This window comes from Urocitellus parryii, unplaced genomic scaffold, assembly GCF_045843805.1.
Source record: "Urocitellus parryii isolate mUroPar1 unplaced genomic scaffold, mUroPar1.hap1 Scaffold_83, whole genome shotgun sequence".
Lineage (NCBI taxonomy): Eukaryota > Metazoa > Chordata > Mammalia > Rodentia > Sciuridae > Urocitellus > Urocitellus parryii.
This window is the reverse complement of record NW_027554189.1, coordinates 866735-887484: the sequence shown is the minus strand read 5'-3', so window position 1 is coordinate 887484 and position 20750 is coordinate 866735. Positions and strand designations below refer to the sequence as shown.

Below are 20750 nucleotides of genomic sequence, written 5' to 3'. Positions count from 1 at the left end.
GAGGATTGCAAGTTCAAAGCCAGCCTCAGCAAAAGCAAAGCACTAAGCAACTCAGTAAGACTCTGTCTCTAAATAAAATATATAATAAGGCTGGGGATGTGGCTCAGTGGTCAAGTGTCCCTGAGTTCAATCCCCCCCAAAAAAAATACTTAGAGTGACAGTTTATTTGGTTTCATGGTTTCAGAGGTCTCAGTCCATAGATAGTTGACTCCATAGCTCTGGGCCCAAAGTGAGGCAGAACATGACAGGAGAAGGTCCAAGAGAAGAGCTCTTCAGCTCATGGCAGAGACAGGAAGCAGAGCAAAAGAGAAAGGGGAAGATGTGATCTTCCAGAACATTCCCCAGTGACCCTCCTCCTCCAGTCACACCCTACCTGCCTACAGTTACCACCCTTTCAGTCCACTCAAAGTAGAATGGACTGATTAAGGTACAGTTTTCATAATCTGAGCAATTTACCACTGAATATTCCTGCAGTAATAGGAGATTTGGGGAAACACTTCAGGCCCAAACCATAACATGCTCTTTTCTTGGAGAACCCAGAGAGCTAGCTTGCCTCCTCCATCATGTAAGGACACAGTGAGAGGCCACATCTGTGGACCAGGAAGAGAGCCCTGACCAGATGCTAATTCACCAGATGCTAGCCGCTTGATCTCATAGGCTCCCAGCCCCCAGAACCATGGGAAACACATTTCTGTTGCCCCTAAGTCACAGGGTCCATGCGATTTGGCTATAATAGCCTCCAACAGACTAAGGCACTTGCTCCTCCCTTGTTTTTGTGTTTGTGAGAGGTGTAGTCCAAATTCCTTTGCAGAAGATCTCACAGAGATGTCACAGTCCTCCAAACAGAGAGACGAGGTGGGAGAACCAAGTCATCACGCAGTACTGAGGAGCATGAGCAAGCCTGCTCCACACCTGCACAGCAGGAGAGACGAGGTGGGAGAACTGAGTCATCACGCAGTACTGAGGAGCATGAGCAAGCCTGCTCCACACCTGCACAGCAGGAGAGACGAGGTGGGAGCACCGAGTCATCACCCAGTACTGAGGAGCATGAGCAAGCCTGCTCCACACCTGCACAGCAGGAGAGACGAGGTGGGAGCACCGAGTCATCATGCAGTACTGAGGAGCATGAGCAAGCCTGCTCCACACCTGCACAGCAGGAGAGATGAGGTGGGAGAACCGAGTCATCACGCAGTACTGAGGAGCATGAGCAAGCCTGCTCCACACCTGCACAGCAGGAGAGACGAGGTGGGAGAACTGAGTCATCACCCAGTACTGAGGAGCATGAGCAAGCCTGCTCCACACCTGCACAGCAGGAGAGACGAGGTGGGAGAACCGAGTCATCACCCAGTACTGAGGAGCATGAGCAAGCCTGCTCCACACCTGCACAGCAGGAGAGACGAGGTGGGAGAACCGAGTCATCACCCAGTACTGAGGAGCATGAGCAAGCCTGCTCCACACCTGCACAGCAGGAGAGACGAGGTGGGAGCACCGAGTCATCACCCAGTACTGAGGAGCATGAGCAAGCCTACTCCACACCTGCACAGCAGGAGAGACGAGGTGGGAGCACCGAGTCATCACCCAGTACTGAGGAGCATGAGCAAGCCTACTCCACACCTGCACAGCAGGAGAGACGAGGTGGGAGCACCAAGTCATCATCCAGTACTGAGGAGCATGAGCAAGCCTACTCCACACCTGCACAGCAGGAGAGACGAGGTGGGAGCACCGAGTCATCACGCAGTACTGAGGAGCATGAGCAAGCCTGCTCCACACCTGCACAGCAGGAGAGACGAGGTGGGAGCACCGAGTCATCACCCAGTACTGAGGAGCATGAGCAAGCCTACTCCACACCTGCACAGCAGGAGAGAGCCCCTGGCTCAGGCTGCAAGGTGAGCAGCTCAGGTCCACACCTGCAGCAGTTCACTGGCAGTGAGCACAGCAGTAAGGATTCAATGATGACATGTTTCACTGGATGCTATTTTTATGCTTTGCCATTAGATTTGGGGAACACTTTTGCATTAACTGGTTCATCAAAATAATTCATCACAGATTTCAAATAAAGTCATAATTAGAAAGGAACATTTAAACTCATAACTGACACTGGAAGGACACTTATGCTACATCATGCTATGTGCAAGGCATCCTTCTACAACACCTCACTAATTTCTATAAATGCGTCACATCCTCTAATTCTTACTCCAACCCTCAGAGGCAAGTGCTAGCATTTCATCCTTATTTTACAGATGAGGAGAGCAAGACACGGAGAGGTAAAGTAACATGCAGGGTCACGTAACCCCCATGTGGCCATCTCAGGCTTTAACATCGACAATTTTACCCATATGTAGTGGGTATTTCACTGTGATAGTTACTCAGGTGACAGGCCATCCTCAGGAAAGTTGTAATACAGTCTGACAAGAGAAAATCATAAGCCCATTCCTAAGTCCATTGTAGGCAATTTAGGTTCAGGAAAAAAAAAACACTCATCAAATTAAATTAAAAGTGAATGTTATTGGTTTCATGGTTTAGTTTGTATGTAATTTACAAATATGCTTATGACATCCTTCTGAGAAATGTATACTCAGTTCTATATTTGTATTTAAATAGTTTTTTAATAAAATTGTTTAGGTCAACCCTGAAAGGTCAAAATATTGTTACAAGGTCCTGTATCTCAAGTTTGAGAACACAGTGGGGTGACATTTCTTGTCTAATCCCCTCATTTTATCACTTAAAATGTTCTTCCTGCCCCAAGGCCCAGTACGATTCTGTTTTCTCTTACAAACCTTGACCCTAGAACAACTTGGAAGAGCACACCACATGCACCCCTGGGGTACACTGGACGCAGTAGCTCTCCTCCATTTGATTCTCTCTCTCTCTCACCCTGTGTGTAACTATCTCCTCACATGATATTTTCCTCCATGAGGACAGGAAATCTGTTCTTGCTGTTCACACTCTGGGCAGAGCACGAAGGGTTCTGCATCTAGTAGGTGTCCCATGTCTGTTAAATAAAAAGAGCTCCACCCAAAGACTAAGACCATCCTACACTGTTAATTTATCTGTTTCCATGTTTCACAAAGCCCTGGGGGACTGAATTTTGTAATCTTACTGCAGGTTCCCCAGAAAGCACCCAAGTCCTGCAGGAATGGAGAGCTCATTCTTGGGAGGCACCATGCTGGTAGGAGTGCCATGGGGGTCAGTCCATCTTGATACCATATTAGGCAATCTAGTATGGTCTTTGGCCATTGCATTAATAATATCGTATTAAACTTTGCACTGCTGGGCCCAGTTCTGCTCTCTGGTGTTGACTGAACCAGCCTTGTCCATCAGTACAAAGAAACATACCTGACAGTTGGTTTCCATCTCCATTTTCTCATGAGGGAACTAAGGCCCAAAGGATTTAAAACATTTTCCTAAGGTCACTCAGGTGAATACAGAGGCAGAGACAGTTTCACATGTGAACTTGGCCCTCTGGATTGGAAGCTACTGAAAGATTTAACCCACGTCTCCAGTTCATTTGTACCTTCCTTACCAATTCCTTACCACTATTCCTGGTAGATTTAAAATGAGTGTTTCTTCAGTGGGTGAATAGGTGCATGAATTAATCATTCTGGGACCAATAAATGTAAGTTAAGTACCCAAATACTGTTCCCTGCAGTTTCAGAAGGCAGGCAGCAATTAGCCTGTGCTATTTTGTGGAATAAAGCCACAAGCTGATTCATGAGACTATTTGGAGATGATACAGGATTCTGGTGAAATTCTTGCCAGAAACAGTACACTACAATATTCTGAAAAAGAGGCAGCTTTTAGTGACTTGGATCATGAAATATACAACATGGGAACAGCCTTAAGCACTGCTGATCTCTGTCCTGGCATTTCCCTGAATTCTCTAAATACATGGAGCAAAAGCCTCTGAAGGAGAGGGGTGAAAATTCTCACTCCACCTGGGAAACCAAGTGGGCAGACACTCAGTGATGGAAGGCAACCCCCTTTGCAACTTCCTCTGGTGGAAGGAAGGAAAATCCAGGGCATCCTGCCCTGGACAGAGGCAGCTCTGCCCAGTCAGTGGGGGTGGCTATGGTATTGCAGCAGAAAAAGCAATGGAGGGTTTGATGCCAGTAGCAACAAAGGCCAAGTGTCCAGGCAGGGCCAGCATTTGGTCAAGGGTGATAGCAATGGTAGGTAGGCCAGGTATCTGCAAGGGAAACCACATCATCTTTTGTCAAAACCAAGACTTGTCCTTGTCCAAAGTGGCTATCAGTGTGATGACTCCTAGGAGGAGAACAGAAAGGAGTTCCGGGAGGGACTTGGGGTGACATGTGCTGGAGGGTTGGAGGCTGGTGCTCAGCCTAAGGGAGATCAGGGAGCTGGAGAGCAGCAGCCATGAGAAGGAAGCTCTCTAGGGCTGCAGGGGCAACTTGCAGAACAGCCACATGGACCACGAATGAAGCAGATTGAGTGATGGTCCTGAGAGAGGTGGCAGCTGGCCTGGCAACCAAAGGAGATGTGGACATCCAAGAACTCCCTGAAGCTTTCCCAATATCCTTAAAGAATTGAAGTGGTTTTCCTGCAACTGAGCAGGATGAGAATTCAAGTGATGATCATTTGGAAAATTCATGTGGTTTCATGAGTCTTTTCATGAAAGAAAACTGAAATTTCAGCATTTGACAGCTTCCCTGGCAGACAGAGGACATGCACTGGATGAAAATGAACTTCCCCAGAGTCCTAAGACTTCAGTCATGGTCATAGGACCCAGACTTCCAACTTCTGAAACCAGCTTAATGCCGAGAAAGCTTTTGTGGATCCAGAATTTTGCAAGGTGGTACTAATACAAAAATTGTGAAAAAGAGTACTTTAATCAAGTGGCTGTCCTTCTTCAACACAATCTGCCCATCTTTCAGGAGTGAGACTTTGACTCCCATATGCATTCTTAAAGAGTGTCCTCTAGGTTTATGGCTTTTCTAGTCTTCTAAATTTATATTCTTCAATTCCCAAGCAGCCTAATTCATTTTAAGGAGTTTTGGAAATGTCTAAAAAAAAGTCATTTTGAGTGAATAACCTCTCTTGTAGATGACGGGAAGAATGCTTTCTTTGATTTATTTTTCTCCCTTTGTTTCCAGAGCTATAGCACACAGACAGTAGGGGTTTGCACCCTTAGTAACATACATTGGAGGCAGGACAAATCAATGGCTGAAGAAACCACACACAAAGAACCAGTTAACCAATCACCTGATTTTTCTTTGGCTTCAGGTGATTCTCTCATTGTTCCTCCAAATACAGCCCACCTGTCCAGTAGTGGCCCCCCATACAGCAGATGTCCCAAATAGAAAAATCAACTTTCATTGGAATTAATACCTTTTTCTTACACTGACCTGCTTTTAAAGAGGTTTCTTTCATTTTTCTTTGTTTAAGAATAAAACATGCTATTGAACTAAAACAGAGCAAGATGGAGAGCCACATCTGAAAGCCCTGGACTCCTTGAAGGTCAGGCTGGTCACCACCTGCTGCTCCTCACTCTTTTATTCCATGGCAAAACCAGGTCTGACTTCCTTCCTGCAAAGGCCTCTTTTATCTTGTTAAAAAAAACTCATTAGCACATTTTGTCTTTCCCTAAGAATGTTACTGAGTTTAAGCCATAACAAAAGGAATTATGTAATCAGCCACAATCTTTGAATATTCCCCCTAAGTTCATAGAAGGAATGAGATCATCAAAACAATCCCTGTGGTCCCACAAAACCCAGGTGTCACAATCATCTCAGGTGGCATCTGCCCATGAGTTGAAACTAAAGCAATTCTGGTTGCTTCCTCTCCTTAACACTTGGTCCTGTTGATGGACAGTTGCTCCAATATTTCAATTATGTCACTGAGACGTGACTCGCCCCCTCAATAGCTAGGGAGAAACTCCAGAGTCAGGCAAGCTGCTAGGCACTATAGATCCAGCAGTGAGGTAAACCACCCCTGCACATGTGAAGTTTCCATTCCAGAGCAAGGGGGAAGACAATCCACTGACAACTAGCAAGTAACTCTGCACTGTGTCAGATGGTGACAAGCAATATATTTGCCATTTGATATGTGTCATTTCAGAAATGCCAAGTCAAAACACATAAATTTGAATGAGATTCTGTAATAAACACAAGAGGTTTTGGCACAGTGCAAAGAGTTAACATCTTCGTATCTGAGCTTCTGCAATCCAATCTAATGTCTGAATTACAAAATTGGATTTGATCCACTTGGCAGGGAGGAAAAAAAGATGAATCAGAGACTGAGAACAGAAAAATTTTAACTAGTGATATCTACTTAAAAGCATGGGTATTATGCACCTAATGTTATCTTCAGAGCAATCTAAGGAAATCAACAAAGTGGACATCACCCCCCCCACACACACACACCACCCCAGTGGTCACAGGTCACAGGCCAGCAGCATGGGACCCAGGTTATCATACTCTCACTGGATGTCAGGGCAGGGTATGCACTGGCCCCAGTGCCCTGCCCCAGAGTTCCTTCCACTAGATCAAAGTGTCTTCTTAGTGAAGTAAAATGCAAGGTCTCCAAAATGACAATAGGTGATAATAATCCAAGCATCTGTGCTCAGCTCCATACTGAGAATTCACTTGCTTGAACTCCCTGATGCCTCCCAAGGAATCTCTGTAGCAGATGAGCAAACTGAGGCACCAAAAGGTCATGAAATCTGCCTTTTACAGACGAGCAAACTGAGGCATCAAAAGGTCATGAAATTTGCGATCATTAGTAAACTGTAGGAGGTGACTCTTGGTGCCAACATCCTAATGGATATCAGACATCAGTCTCAGTCTGATTGCTGCTGCTATAACAGAATATTGCAGATGGAGTAACTTGAAAGGAAAAGAAATTTTATTTTCTCACAGTTCCCAGGCTGGGAAGCCTCAGGTCAAGCATCCAGCATCTTTTCTAGCAGTATCCAAAAGGGTGCAACAGAGAGACAAAAGTGTGGCAAATGTCTGTCCTTTTACAAGAAGTATGTTTTCACAATGTGAAATCCATTCCTGTGGCAGCAGTGTTACCATATCCACTGTGCCTTCATGACCTCATCACCTCTCTGTAGACCCCTCCCAACATGATTGCCTTGAGGGTTCAGTTTCCAACAGGCACCTTTTGAGGATACCTTCAAAAGGGTGATACCCCAGCTAGAGAGTTGGATAATCTTACTTATTCTGGAATTCTCCAGCACCAATTCCCAGGATGAACCCTGGGAACTGAGCTGCTTACCTGAGTCCTAACAATTCAAGGCCAACATCCAGATGTGAATATCCACTTTGGCCTGAGAAGCAGACCGAGGAAGATGCTGCATCCAGATGAATAGAAAGAGGCCATTCTCTGGGCAGAGCTATTAGGAATTAGAGGGATGATTTTCAATTCATTTTGCTTCTCTAGGTGAGGACTTATGGGCTATGTACTTTAATTTTATTTTTAATGTTTATATGACAGAAGAGCTGAGATGCCACACACACACACACACACACACACACACACACACACCCCACATCTACCCAAGATGGTGTTACTTTCTTCCATCATTCTATTTCCTGAGGGAACCCTGAGTTGAGCTGTGTGCTTGTTACCCCTAACTAATTAATAGCACCTCTGTCCAACAGCAGGCTGCTGCTCCTCTAAAGCAAACTCACAGAGAGCAAGGAACTCAGGACTGCTTCAGGTTGAATTAAATAAATATAGAGACAGTATGCAGGAAGGATGGCCCGTCTAGCTCAGGAATGGCGAGTGTCAAGTTTGTCACAAGGAGTAAAATCACACTGGCCTCCTGAAAAGGCAAGTCAGAGTGCTGAGCCGCAAACTCACCTCTTTGTCTGTCTGCTGGGGACACGAAGCCTCAGAGACTTTTTTCAGCAACTCTTCCTGTGATACAAGGTGGTCTAGAAAAAATTTGCTCTGTGTTGTGCTGTGATGATTATCACATCTGGGCTGCTGAAGGGGCCAGGAGGAAGCAGAGAGATGGTTTGAATTCCCACACACTGGGATTCTGCAGGCATTTCTGAGTCTATGTTGATGAGGAAACTGCACTGACTCTTGGTGCCAACATCCTAAGCAATAGAAGACATCTGTGTTCAAGAGCAGGTCATGCATTCTGGCATGACTAAGAACATTAAGAGAATTAAAGTACTATGAATTAGGAAAGACCAGTCGGAAGATGGGAGGGACACCTCACCACACCATCGCTGTATTAAACTGCCCAGAACAGAAAGTTAAGTGAAGAACACAAAGTATTTTTATTATTATTAATGAGAATCCCCCCAAGTTATTCTTAGTTTCTTTCAACTCCCATTTCCACTCAAATTGATTTCACTAAAAGGTTACCAATCTCTCATCCCATCTCATAGCCAGCAGGTACCAGAATTCCATGAGCTTCCACTACTGGCTGCTCTAAGCCCCTGACAGAAGGGACAGGGATGTTTGTGAATGTGCCAACCCAGAGAATTACTTCAGGAAACAGTCTGATGGCTCCACATGCCCCCGTCTACCTGCCATGAAGAAAACCCCTCAACCACATGGCTTGCAACAGAGCCAATTATGTGGTTCCTCCTGCACCACTTTGACCACAGGGGTCAACAGCCTCGTGATCCACCCAAAGTCCCTCTGAGCTTTCCAGAATCATATTCCTAATTACTAATAACTTAGCCCCAAATTGGACACAGAGGTTCAATCTGGGATGGCTGCAGGTGAGTTAGTGAGACAGTGTCTGGGATTATCCACCCTATCAGAGCCCATTATCATCTGCTCTGTTGGAGCCTGGTTCCAGGATTTATGACCAACCAGCACCAAGGGAGCCCTGGTTAAAACACAGACTCCCAATCCCCACCTCCCAGACCTGAGGAACTGGTCTGACATTTCATGAGCCAACCCTTCATGAGGAGGTAGGACAGGACCACAGGCAGGAGTCAGTGGAAGGACCCAACAGGGGCACAGGGAAGCGGCCTGGGGACACGAAGCAGGACAGCTGGGCTCTTGGGGAACAAATGAGGAATATTTTGTGATTTTGCTTGGGAATGGCCTGTCACTGTGGATGCTTTCCATATTGGCCAGCATGGGGACAGAAAGATTTTTCTCCTCATAACTCTGTCCCTGTCATAGGCCAGTCACAAACCTATGCTGATCTATTAACAGGGCAGGCTGACTCACCCTTCCCTGACCTCACCTCAGAAGGCCATGTCCAACCTTTCCACCTCCTGCTTGTGCAGATAAAGTCAGAGAAGAGCCAAAACCATCCTCTAGGGCAAAACGTGTTCGTAAAAGCATTGCCCTGGTGCACAGTATTTGAAAGCCCTCCTCCATATCGGCCCTGCTTTTCCCTTCCAGTCCTATGAGTAGCTGGGTTCTTGGCTTCTGGTTCCCTGACAAACCAAATTACAGCACAGGTAATGGCCCTGGTTGTGGTCACTTACATGAGCCCAGAGATATTGCCAGAGGCCTCTCCTGCCAACCTCAGTTCTGCTTTCCTGGCTCCGTGACCAAGTCCTCGGACAGCCCACATGCATTCCAGGGGCCAGAAAAAGCCTCTGCCACATGAGGTCCCAAGGCAGCAGTAGTGCCCATTTACCCAATGTCCTCCATAGCAGGACTGCTTGTCCAAAATTCTGCAAACAGTATTGATTGCAAGCCTGCAATATACGCAGTGTTCCATAGCTAAGAAAAGTGGGTATCAGAGAAATTCAGAGTGCCTCTCCAAAATGAAGCAACCAGCAAGTGAATTATTGGTGTTTCAGTATTCCAATAAACTAGACTCTTTTCAAGTACTGAGATATGGTGGATGTGTCAAAATTGCTTTACAGCAACAAATATACAATTGGTTGTTATAAAATCTACTATTTTATTGTAATAAAATAATGCTGATTTTTTAAAGAAAGGACTCTGAATCACTTTATGATTTTTATTCAAGATCAATGACTCAATTATCCAATCAAGGGGAAAAAAAGGCCAGATCCTATGTCCAAACTGCATGTCTGATCAGATCTCTGCCTAAGCTGCCGGAATAAATAAATATTACAGTATCAGCAAAGGTTTCTATTTCAAGAATAAATCTTAGTCTGCATTTTTAAAGTTTCCAAACAAATGTAACAAAAACAACAGTATGAAATTGATGTAGCCACCTGCCTTGTCTTTATCATCTGCACCTGAAGAAAGCAAAGAGAGAAAAGATCAAACAACACACTCTCAGAAAAAAGCAAAAAAAAATATGTACTTAGCTCCTGTATTAGTCAGATAAGCTGCCTATCAAAAGACCAGAGGTGGGGTGGCTTAAATAACAGACACCTGTTTTCTCACAATTCTGGAGGGTAGAAGTCCAAGGTCAAGGTGTGGGCGGGGTTGGCTTCCCCTGAGGCCCTCTCCAAGGCTTGCAGGTGGCCACGTGGCCTTCCCTGTGCAATGCATGCTGGTTTCTCTTCCTCTTCTTCTAAGGACAACAGGCATATTGGATTAGTGTCCCACCCTTCTGACCTTACTTAACCTCAGCTACCTCTGAGTTTTTTTTATTACTATTTTATTTGTATTCATTTAATCTGCTAAGAATTTATATGGGAATGATAAAAATGTTTTACATTTATAGTTTTATAAATTTACATTTATTGGGCATTGCTGCATATGTCTGCAATGTTTTGCATTTGCAAAATTATTATTCAATATGGCTGGTTTATTAATGAAATATGGACAGTGTTGGGACACACCCTTCTGCTTCCCACTGCTGTCCTTAGGAGCTGGCCTCTCATCATGAGATCAAGTTCCCAGTCCCTCAAAAAAGGAAACAACTTTCTCTGGCCTTGGGGGGCCTTCACCTGTGCTGTTCCTGAACGTCCCTGAACAATCCTGTCCTCCCCTGCCTCCCTCATAGTAGCACTCAGCCCTCCGTTGACCTTAGACCCAAGAGAGCCACAGCCTCTTCTCCTTCACCATGTGGAGTCTCAGGGAATGATGTGGAGGGGCTGGGTGACCCTTTTCTTCACCAGCCAAGACCTCATCTTCTGGGTGGCAACTCCTTCTTCCCTAAACCTTTGGGCAGTGAGTCCTCAGGCCACCTGGACCCCTGGCAGCTCCACCCTGTCCTTGTTACCTCTCTTTTTGGTCTGCTCAACTTTTCAGGATCATGCTCTCGAGCCCCTTCCCTCTTTCTAGAAGAGTCATCAGCTTCTGTTCTCTGGAGGCTCTGGGGTTTGGGCCCACTGGGTCCTGCTATTTGGGTGGAGGATGGTGCTCCTGGGGATACTCTTCAGTCCACTTCATACCTCCTGGACAAACCCGTGCCTTCCCTGTTCCCAGTGAGGTGGATCACTGAGCTCCTGACCCTGAGCCCAGTGGGCCACCCTCTCTCAGTTTTTCCCGGAGTCGGGACATCAGGTGAACCAGCAGCCCCAGGGCTGCCAAGCTCCTCCAGGCTTCAGTTTCCAGACAGCTCCTTGTTTTGTATGTAAGTGTGGCCTATTTCATCCTCAGGGAAGGGGTATTTACTAATCTTACCGTTTTAAAACACAGACTAAGACAAATGAGACAAGAAGGCGTACCAAAGGAACTTTCAAGGTCCCAACAAAGTTGTATTATTTTTTACCTGGATCCATGTTCTGCAGGGTGTTCCATTTGTGAAAATTCAGAGAGCTGGATACCTATGATTTTTGCAGTTTTAGTACATGCTTCTTATTCTGTGGCAAGTTTATGTTAAATATATATATATATATATATATATATATATATATATATATATATATATATATATATATATAGAGAGAGAGAGAGAGAGAGAGAGAGAGAGAGATAAAGGTCAGGCTCCACATTCAAACCCTCCAGAATCCAGCCTTGTCCATCTCTGTGGCCAGGCTGCTCTTGTACATGAACACTGCCTCCACCTGCTGGCCCAGCTCCGCTGCTCACCAGGTCACAGTCTGCTGGCTTCCCCTCCCCACACTGTCCTCCAGCTTCTCCCCCTCACCCAACACCCCAAACCCTGGTTAAAATTCTACACATTCTCTACGAACTCTCTGCTCTAGGGAGATCTCACCTATCTCCACAGCAGTTGTGTGTCACGTTAGTTCTTTCCCTTTGTATTAGTTCTTTACATTTGACACTTAAACCTAGTGTGACTTTTGGTGTCAATCCAAGATCTACATCATTGTAAGATTATAATGTTCTTTAGGGCCAGGAGCACAAGCCTCACCCATATTTGCACAGTGTACATCCTCAAATATTTGCTGAACTTGGGACCACTTACCTAGATCCAGAAGCCAATCCACAGCATTATTTAAATGGTTCTTTCTATCAAATAGTCATTCAGCGATTGTTTTCTGCACTTTTATTCTGCTAAATTTTTTTACTGGTCTTGACAAAATTTCAAAATGATGTTAATGAGACAAGAAATAGAGCTTGATTGAGAAGATTATTGCACAAATGCAGATGCAGGGAGCCTACAGGGAGCTGTGGTCCACAGGAAGGTCTAAGGGAGCTAGCAGGATACCTGTTTCTCCTCACTGCAGTATGTGCTCAGAGAAATATCATCCAAAGATAGGATGATATCAAACTGGTTTCAAAGCTGAGCATTGCCTCAAGTTGGTCACCTGCCTGTGGTTCTCAACCCTGGCAGCCCATCAGAGTCACTGACAGGGCTTGAGAATAAAATGCTTGTAGGGTAAACCCCAACTCAATGAACTCACAACCCTGGGGCTGGACTCACAAGTGGACTTTGTTATGCTCCCTGGGTGATCTAGCACACAGCCAACTTGTCAGTCAGTGAGTTTGTTAGCGTGGGGGGCATCTCAGCAGGGTCTGAAGCATTCAAGAAACCATCTTCTTCCTTATTTTTCCCTCTATCTTCCTCTTCCCCAGTTCATTCCAACCCTCACCCAGAGAACTTAAACTCAAGGATCACAAGGGAGGAGGAAGGTCAACTGGAGATGAGCCCCACCACCACCATTATAGGGGATGTATGGCAATATCTGGAAATGCTCTTAATTGCCACTCCTGGTGAAGCAGATTTACAGGAATCCAATGTGTAGAAAGCCAGGATGCTGCTAAATATCCAAGAAGGCACAGAACAATCCCCCCTCCTCAGCATATCAAATGCCAACAGAAACCTTGACCTACAGCCAGGAGAGATGTGTTTCATGGATGTGCCCAGGGACTTCTTAATCTGGACACAGCTCAGGGTGGGAGGGGCCTCTGCACAAACTTTGGCTTCCTGTCTGCTTGACCTTGCATGCTATGGCCACTGGAGCCCATCTGCAAAGAATTTCCTTATATTCCACATTGGTTAGTTAATCTGCTCTTATCAAAATAAGTCAGATATGAAGAAGGGCTAAAACTATGAGAAAACAGAATTCCTGAGAGACCAGGGATGGGATAAGAAAGAGTAAATATTATTTGCAAAGTCTATAAACTCAGCAGGTACAATAGTTGTGCAAGACTATTAACCCGTAGAAAATTAATTCTTGTTTTCATTCATTAGTAGCAACTGACATTAAAAAAAAAACACTTGGAGCTGGGGATGTGGCTCAAGCGGTAGCGCGCTCGCCTGGCATGCATGCGGCCCGGGTTCGATCCTCAGCACCACATACAAACAAAGATGTTATGTCCGCTGATAACTAAGAAAAATAAATGTTAAAAATTCTCTCTCTCTCTCTCTCTCTCTCACTCTATCTAAAAAAAAAAAAAACAACAACAACAAAAAAAAACACTCAAGTAATTTTGAACAGCACCCTCATGGCCAATGCCAATAGTTGACTATCTAGGGAAGGCACTGTCAATCACCACACCTGCGAAGCAGAAAAACAGTAATTTCAGAGAGCTTGTAAATCATCCAAACAGCAGCCTGTTTTCTGTTCTTTTTTTTTTTCCATTTCAAAGCATTCAAGAATCAGCTCTATGGAAAGCACTCCTCTGGAAATTTGAAGATAGAAGGTTTATTAGTTCTCTTCAAATCAGAAGAGGGGAAAAAAGGCAGGGGCCACAAAGCAATGAGGTGTGCACTCCCCTCACACCCTGCCTAATGAATGGAATAGTCAGATGGATCAACCCAGCTGTGGAGGGAGAAGGAGCTACACAGACTTGATTTGCAGGCGATAAGTGATGGGACTGTAATTGGAGCAGCTAATACATCAGTCAACCAATAAGGAATCTCCACACTTAATGGCTTGCTTTTGTTACTTCTCAAACCACTCCCTCTGGCATTTTACCAGGCACCATCCAGACTTGTTTACAAACTCTAACATTCCCCTGGCAAAATACCAGGTGTTATTTTGACTTGTTTACAGACCTTAACAATCCTGCAATTTGTACACGTGGGAAAATGAGAATTCATACCCTATTTGAATCAAACGTATGCTATGTCAACATCATTGTATTGTCTTGAGCAACTAATAAAAATGTTATTTTTTAAAACCCTGAGTTTTGTTTTTTTAATATTTATTTTTTAGTTGTATTTAGACACACTATCTTTATTTTATTTATTTATCTTTATGTGGTGCTGAGGATCAAACCCAGTGCTTGCACATGCTAGGCAAGCACTCTACCAGTGGGCCACAACTCCAGCCCCCCCCTCCAGTTTCTTCATAAAGAATGTCTTCCTCATCACCACCAAAGAAAGCCAAACTGTTAATAACAATATTGGAAGAAGGGAAAATGTAAAGACTAAGAAAATGATAGCTCTTAACCTGAAAAGGAACAGATTATCAAATTTGATAATAACTTGTAGCTATGAATGTGAACAAGTCCACCAAATGTTTGAGATTAAAAAAAAAACAATCATTGAACTGATTCTCCAAATACTCCAACCTGATCAAAAATAATTCATAAAGTAAAATAAAACATTCACTAAAGTTGAAAAGAATATTAACATGTAGAATAGTAGTATATACAAGAAACATAAGACTCAATAGAAATACATTCAGAGCAAGTAAAGATTTGAACAAAAATCTTACAATGTTAAAATCTGAGGATTTGAAATGGTCTCAGAAAGCATGCCATGCAAATGACAAGTCTTCTATAATGTATGATGTTGTTTATGGCTCCAAAGGGGTTCTAAACACATTTTAAACCAATAAAATTCTTTTGATATGTACATTAATCCTTAAAGTAGCATTCTTCAAGGGGCCTACTTTTCTATATTTAAAGCATTCATTCTCTATGTACAAACCTACAAATATCAGATGTCATATAAAGTCCAGCCTGTTGAGAGACACGTCCCAGTCAGAATGACACCTGGCATTTGCCAGAGGGAATGGATGAAAGGTGTTGCCAGTGAACCATTGAGATGATGATTTGAGTTAAGCTGTGTATAATTGCTGTGATGCTGGATTGATTGAATTGTATATTTGACCTTTACAGTTGGGCAATGGGGCGGCTCTTGCTGCCTCAGGCGCCTGCTACTTTGGAGTTCCCATGAGTTCTTGGGGGAGGGGTTCGGGGAGATTGGAAGGAGCCCAGTGGAGTGAGTGTGTTCCCGTGTGGTGTGTGCAGTGCCGGTGACAGTTGAGGAATAAAGCGTGGCTGTTTGAATCTACAAGGCTTTGTGGCGGCTCGGTTATTTGTGCCCAGCCAGACTGTGGCACCAGCGTCTTCCCAGCAGAATAAGGATATCCACAATCTGTCCCAGACTACTCTTTCTAGCTTCACTTTTCATAATCCCTACTCACACACTGTGCTTCAACTGATGCAATTAATCTTCAGATAGAACTGAACTTTTCCAGGTCCATGGCTTGCTGTTTGCCTTTCCCTTTTCCTGCTAACCTCCCCCAACACCTTTGCTTTTCATATTCTACCAATATTCAAATTTGAGCCCACTAAGCTCATAGTAATCTCTCTGAAACTCAAGAGCATTTATTATCATTTAAAAACAAATCTCTACATGTAAATATCCTTTTATGGAACTTTTAGTGTTTAGTCAAAAGAGAAGAAAATAAGCACTTCAAAGTATTTACCATGTATTAGGCACTCTGTTAAACACTTTATATAATTAATCTCATTAATCCAGGATTATTATGTAATTATTTTCTTGCTTTCATTTAATTTTCCAAGTGTTTATGGTTCATTTCATCTCCAACCAGATTATAAATCCCCTACGAACATATATCTTCATTTATACATTCAATAGGAATTCATTAAATTCCTACTAATGTTGGGGTGCAGCGCGGAGCGTCGGAGGGAGAGACCGCACAAGAGACTCACTCCATGCAATCGCAGGGGGGAAGTTTATTAGGGATCCGTTCCAGCGCGCTGGGGCTCTGTGCTCACTCAAGAAGGGAGAGCAGCCCAGAGCCAAGAACGGAGGTCAGGTGGAGCTTAAGTACAATTTTTGGAGAGGGCGGGGGGGGGGGGCTTAGCATACATCAGAACAAATCATCATGAGGTGTGGGAAAATTGAACAACAATTCTGAAACATGATTAGTGCATACATTGGCGGGAACAGATTGGACAGGGGTGATTGGTGCTCCTAAGTGGGATACACATTCAAACTGATTGGTTCTGGGGCCTAGATGCTTACCTGCCAAGCTACCTAGAGCCCTTAGCTATTAAACCACCAGAAAGTCAGTGGAAATATTTACTGGGCAGTTCCAGCATTGTCCTAACAACTTTACAGAGATTACAGGTTCCGGGGATAGCAGAGGAATTGTAACAATAGACTTTTACAATTGTAACAATTGTCTTTTACTTTTTAGCCCAGGTCTTGTAATCTAGAAGCTTTATAATGCCCTAGTCTCTTACACTTTAACTCAGACTTTTGCAGCTTAGAATCAGCTTAGAAATTTTACCTTTACACTAAGTGCTTCCAACTTGTCTTATATTGAGGATACAAAACCAGAATTCTTGCACTTTATGTACTAGATTATATAGCTGTTATGCTCAGTAGATTCATAAACATATACACTATTCTGTCCCCAAATATACTATCTTGCAATGTTGTAAACATTCAATGTTATTTGATCAAAAAGATAAAATTTTCATTGCACTAAATGAAGAAACTAAGACAAGAGTGTATAAAATATAAAAAAAAATGAGTACTATAAGCTAGAAAGCGTTTTTCCCACCTTTAAAGATTTGAAATTTTTTCAAATTCTTAGTTCTTTTGTCTACTATATAGGTGACCATAAAATGTGAATTACAGCTTCTTCTACTAATATAAAATAAGAAAAAAGTTTTAGAACATGAAAACCATAAATATTAAATATCCAGGAAAAAATGATAAATAAAATCAGACTGAAAACAATTTCTTTTTTTTTTAAAGAGAGAGTGAGAGGGGGACAGAGAGAGAGAGAGAGAGAGAGAGAGAGAATTTTAACATTTATTTATTTTTTCTTAGTTCTCGGCAGGCACAACATCTTTGTTGGTATGTGGTGCTGAGGATCGAACCCGGGCCGCACGCACGCTAGGCGAGCGCGCTACGGCTTGAGCCACATCCCCAGCCCATGAAAACAATTTCTTTAAAAAAATTATAATGCCTAACCCCTTGAATGAAGACATTTAAGTCATTTTTTGTTTCATATATAGACAAAATCTTCGTTTCTATTTTCTCTGAAGAATATAAGCAACCAGTTGCCCCCTTCCACAGTAAAAAAATGCTATCCTTGGTGTATAAAGATATAATTGCTTTAATAATCTATATTAATAAAATAACTATAAAAATTTAAACATTAGGATTAATTCTGTTTGGGTTTCTTATTTTCCTACAGTCAAGGCAATAAATTCCTAAATACGAGAGCAGACCATCTCTGAAGGAGTAGTTCAGTGGTTTCTGGAGGAGCCTGTCCACCTCATTCAAACATTTCGTGTTCAAGCATACCAAGGAAGGTGTCCTTTGAGCACAACGAGACCTGAAACATCTTATTCTGAAAGTAAGATTATGATCTAATTCAAAGTGAAATAGATTCTTTTATTTTTTCTACATTTTTCATGTCTATCTTCAAGGTCTAGGGAATCCACTGATTTGTATTCCCAAATTATTTATGATTGACACAGTCTGCATTTGTAGCTTACTCCAACTTGTAATATGCTTATCCCTGCTTTCCTAGTGCTTTAAAAAGATGGAAATCAGCCTAAGATTTTTCATGACTCAGATCATGCTGTCTTCCAAAGCTATCAGTATATATTTGTATTTAATATTTTCCTAATGCAAAATGTAGTTGTTGTTTTTTTCAGGCAGAATATATAAACTGAGAAGACCTGGTAAATGGAAAGTATAAACATGGGAAATGATGAAATTTGTCATATAGAACCCACATCGGAGAGGAAGAAATTGCCAGATGATTAGAATGAAAGCCAAGTAAAACAGTATTATTATATGACATATTTTCATACTATTGCTCAAGCAATATATAGATACAACCCACCCACTGAGAACAGTTTCTTTTGTTGCTATTTGTTTCCTGAAAGCTAGATAGGGCTAAGTAGATACTTGAGAGAGGCATGCACTGGTATGACAGTGGCCTAGGGTATTGTACATAGTTGGAGTAACTCTTAAACTTAAAATCTCAATTATTCAGATGTTCATATGATTTCCAAAAGGTCAACATAATTCTGACTTTCTAAAATATGTAGAAACTATTGCTTTCTTACTGAACATCTATATAATGTTACCATTAATATTTCCATTTTATATGGAGCCCTCAAAAACTTGCTGTAACACAATTGCAATATATTTACTTAGAAATAGTTCAGTGTTTCAACTCTGAATGACAGAATAGCACATGCTTCACACAATATAAAACTAGTTCTTTCCTTAGTCCTTTTGTGGGTTGGAGAACATTGGTATTGTTCAGTGCATTATTTGGATGTTTATTAAATTTTATCAATTAACTATATACATGTAAGTATAGGACCCTCCAAAAGCAGAAACCCAGAAGAATTGTTGGATCTAATTACTCTTTAAAATAAATGTACAAATGTATATTTAAGCAAAATATGTATAATGATTAAATATATTTAATATACAAATGGTTCACTTAAATTAGAAAATATCAGAATTAAAAAATAAGCTTAATCTCCCTTTAAAGATTAAACATGTAAAATAAAAAATAATTGAAGTTTTCTTCTAGTCAATCAGAAAGCATAAGTATCCAGAGTAAATATTACCAAGAAAATACTTAGAATGTTATAAAATATAGCAATTCCTGAATTTTCATATAACAAACAGAAAAGACCACAAATGTATAGAATTATTTTTCACAATTATTATAGTTGATATAAACAAAAAGAAACTAAAAGTCTATTTGTAAAGTAGTGATACATAAAAAGATACTATGCAACAGATAATAAAAATCATGTAGATGAATATTTACTGCCTTGAAAAGGTTTGGCATGATATATTTGTATGAAAAAAAAAATAATGAAGCAGACTTTGAAATGCATGGTCTATATTTTCCAGACAAAGGAATTCATACAAATGTATAGGTTTAATAATGTATGCAACATAAACAAAACTTCAAAATGTTTGTTTTGATAGCTTCGGTTAGGTGATTTTAAACTGTACTCATACTTTCTCCTTTTCCATACAGTTATATCTGCACTTCCAGGTAATCTTAAGATCATACTGCCTGTGGGCATCAGAGCCATCTTTGCATACATACTCCATGTTGTCATGAAGACAAAGAAATCTAAGGACTCATTCTTCAGAAGAGGTCTCTGTTAACAATGCATGACGAAATTCTATTTTTCTTGAAAACAACATATCATATTTCACTTGACACATAAACAAAATAGTTCAAAATTGACATAGTATTTTTTTAACGATTATATTGTTACATTTTCACAGGACATGTCAAAGGGAAATTTACATTACAAGCTGATAAACGATTGAGGTAACTGATTTTCCATCATGCTAAGCTACTTTTTCAGAGTATATAACAAAAAAGTATCTGATTATTTAGATAACTCCAGAAATTTTATGTTCCTAATTCTATATTTCTGTTCTGATCTTCCCCTAGAGTATAACACAGTACACATAAATATTTTATGTTAATTATTTTTCTTCTAGACAAATTAACAGAAATTCTGAGACTTTTGTGAAGCTAGTACACCTATATATAAACAAAGTTATCTGATGAGTTTAGGCAAAGAGCACCTCAGTTTGTTAGACAAAAGTAGACTAACATCTCCACTGAGGCATAAAATTTTGAAAGATTCACAGTTATTTTACAGAAGCTTAACTGTACATAGACAATTAAGGAAAAAATTGTGCAGATGTGCTGTTTCTGCAGATACATTCTTTCTCATAGCTTTTTAAATCAGTTAGAAAACTGTCTCCTTAATTCTGGCGGTAAATGCTATATGTCACCCGCTAAAAAGATTGCTCACTGAAGGCTTTCATTTTTATTTTATTTTTTCAAAGCTCAGAATCAAAGTTCATTATAAGATGCTGTCAGTTCAATGGCATGAAAACCTGTTACAAACAAAAAGGGGCAATCTATTAGGGAATGGGTTAAGAGTCCATGAAATGAAGGTTGATTGATGCAAAGTCTCTAAGTAGGAACTGACAATATCTTGGCATTGTTTTATGGTATATGTCCTTCACTGCTTCATACTCACCCAGTAGGAATGTGTTTTGCAATCGTTATTTTCTCAAAATTAATAAAAATATACTGAAGGGACTTGGTCAGGAAAAGAAACAATATCTAAAATGTATTGATTCATTAATTTGAAATTATTAAAGATTACAGGCAATTAATTACTTTCACCTTTCTTTAATTGGAGGCTCTAGAAAATAAACACAAATATTTCAATATTAGGGTATGTGCAAG

At 41.6% G+C, this 20750-nt stretch overlaps 1 protein-coding gene across 1 annotated transcript in view; it reads right to left on the bottom strand.

Annotated features, from left to right (window-relative positions):
- Positions 1–4066: 4066 nt before the first annotated feature.
- Positions 4067–20750, bottom strand: part of LOC144252993 (transport and Golgi organization protein 1 homolog) — a 57945-nt gene continuing 41261 nt past the window's right edge. Inside the window, exon 8 of the mRNA XM_077794980.1 lies at positions 4067–4186. Coding sequence (XP_077651106.1) covers positions 4067–4186 — 120 coding nt within the window. The remainder of the gene's footprint in view (positions 4187–20750) is intronic.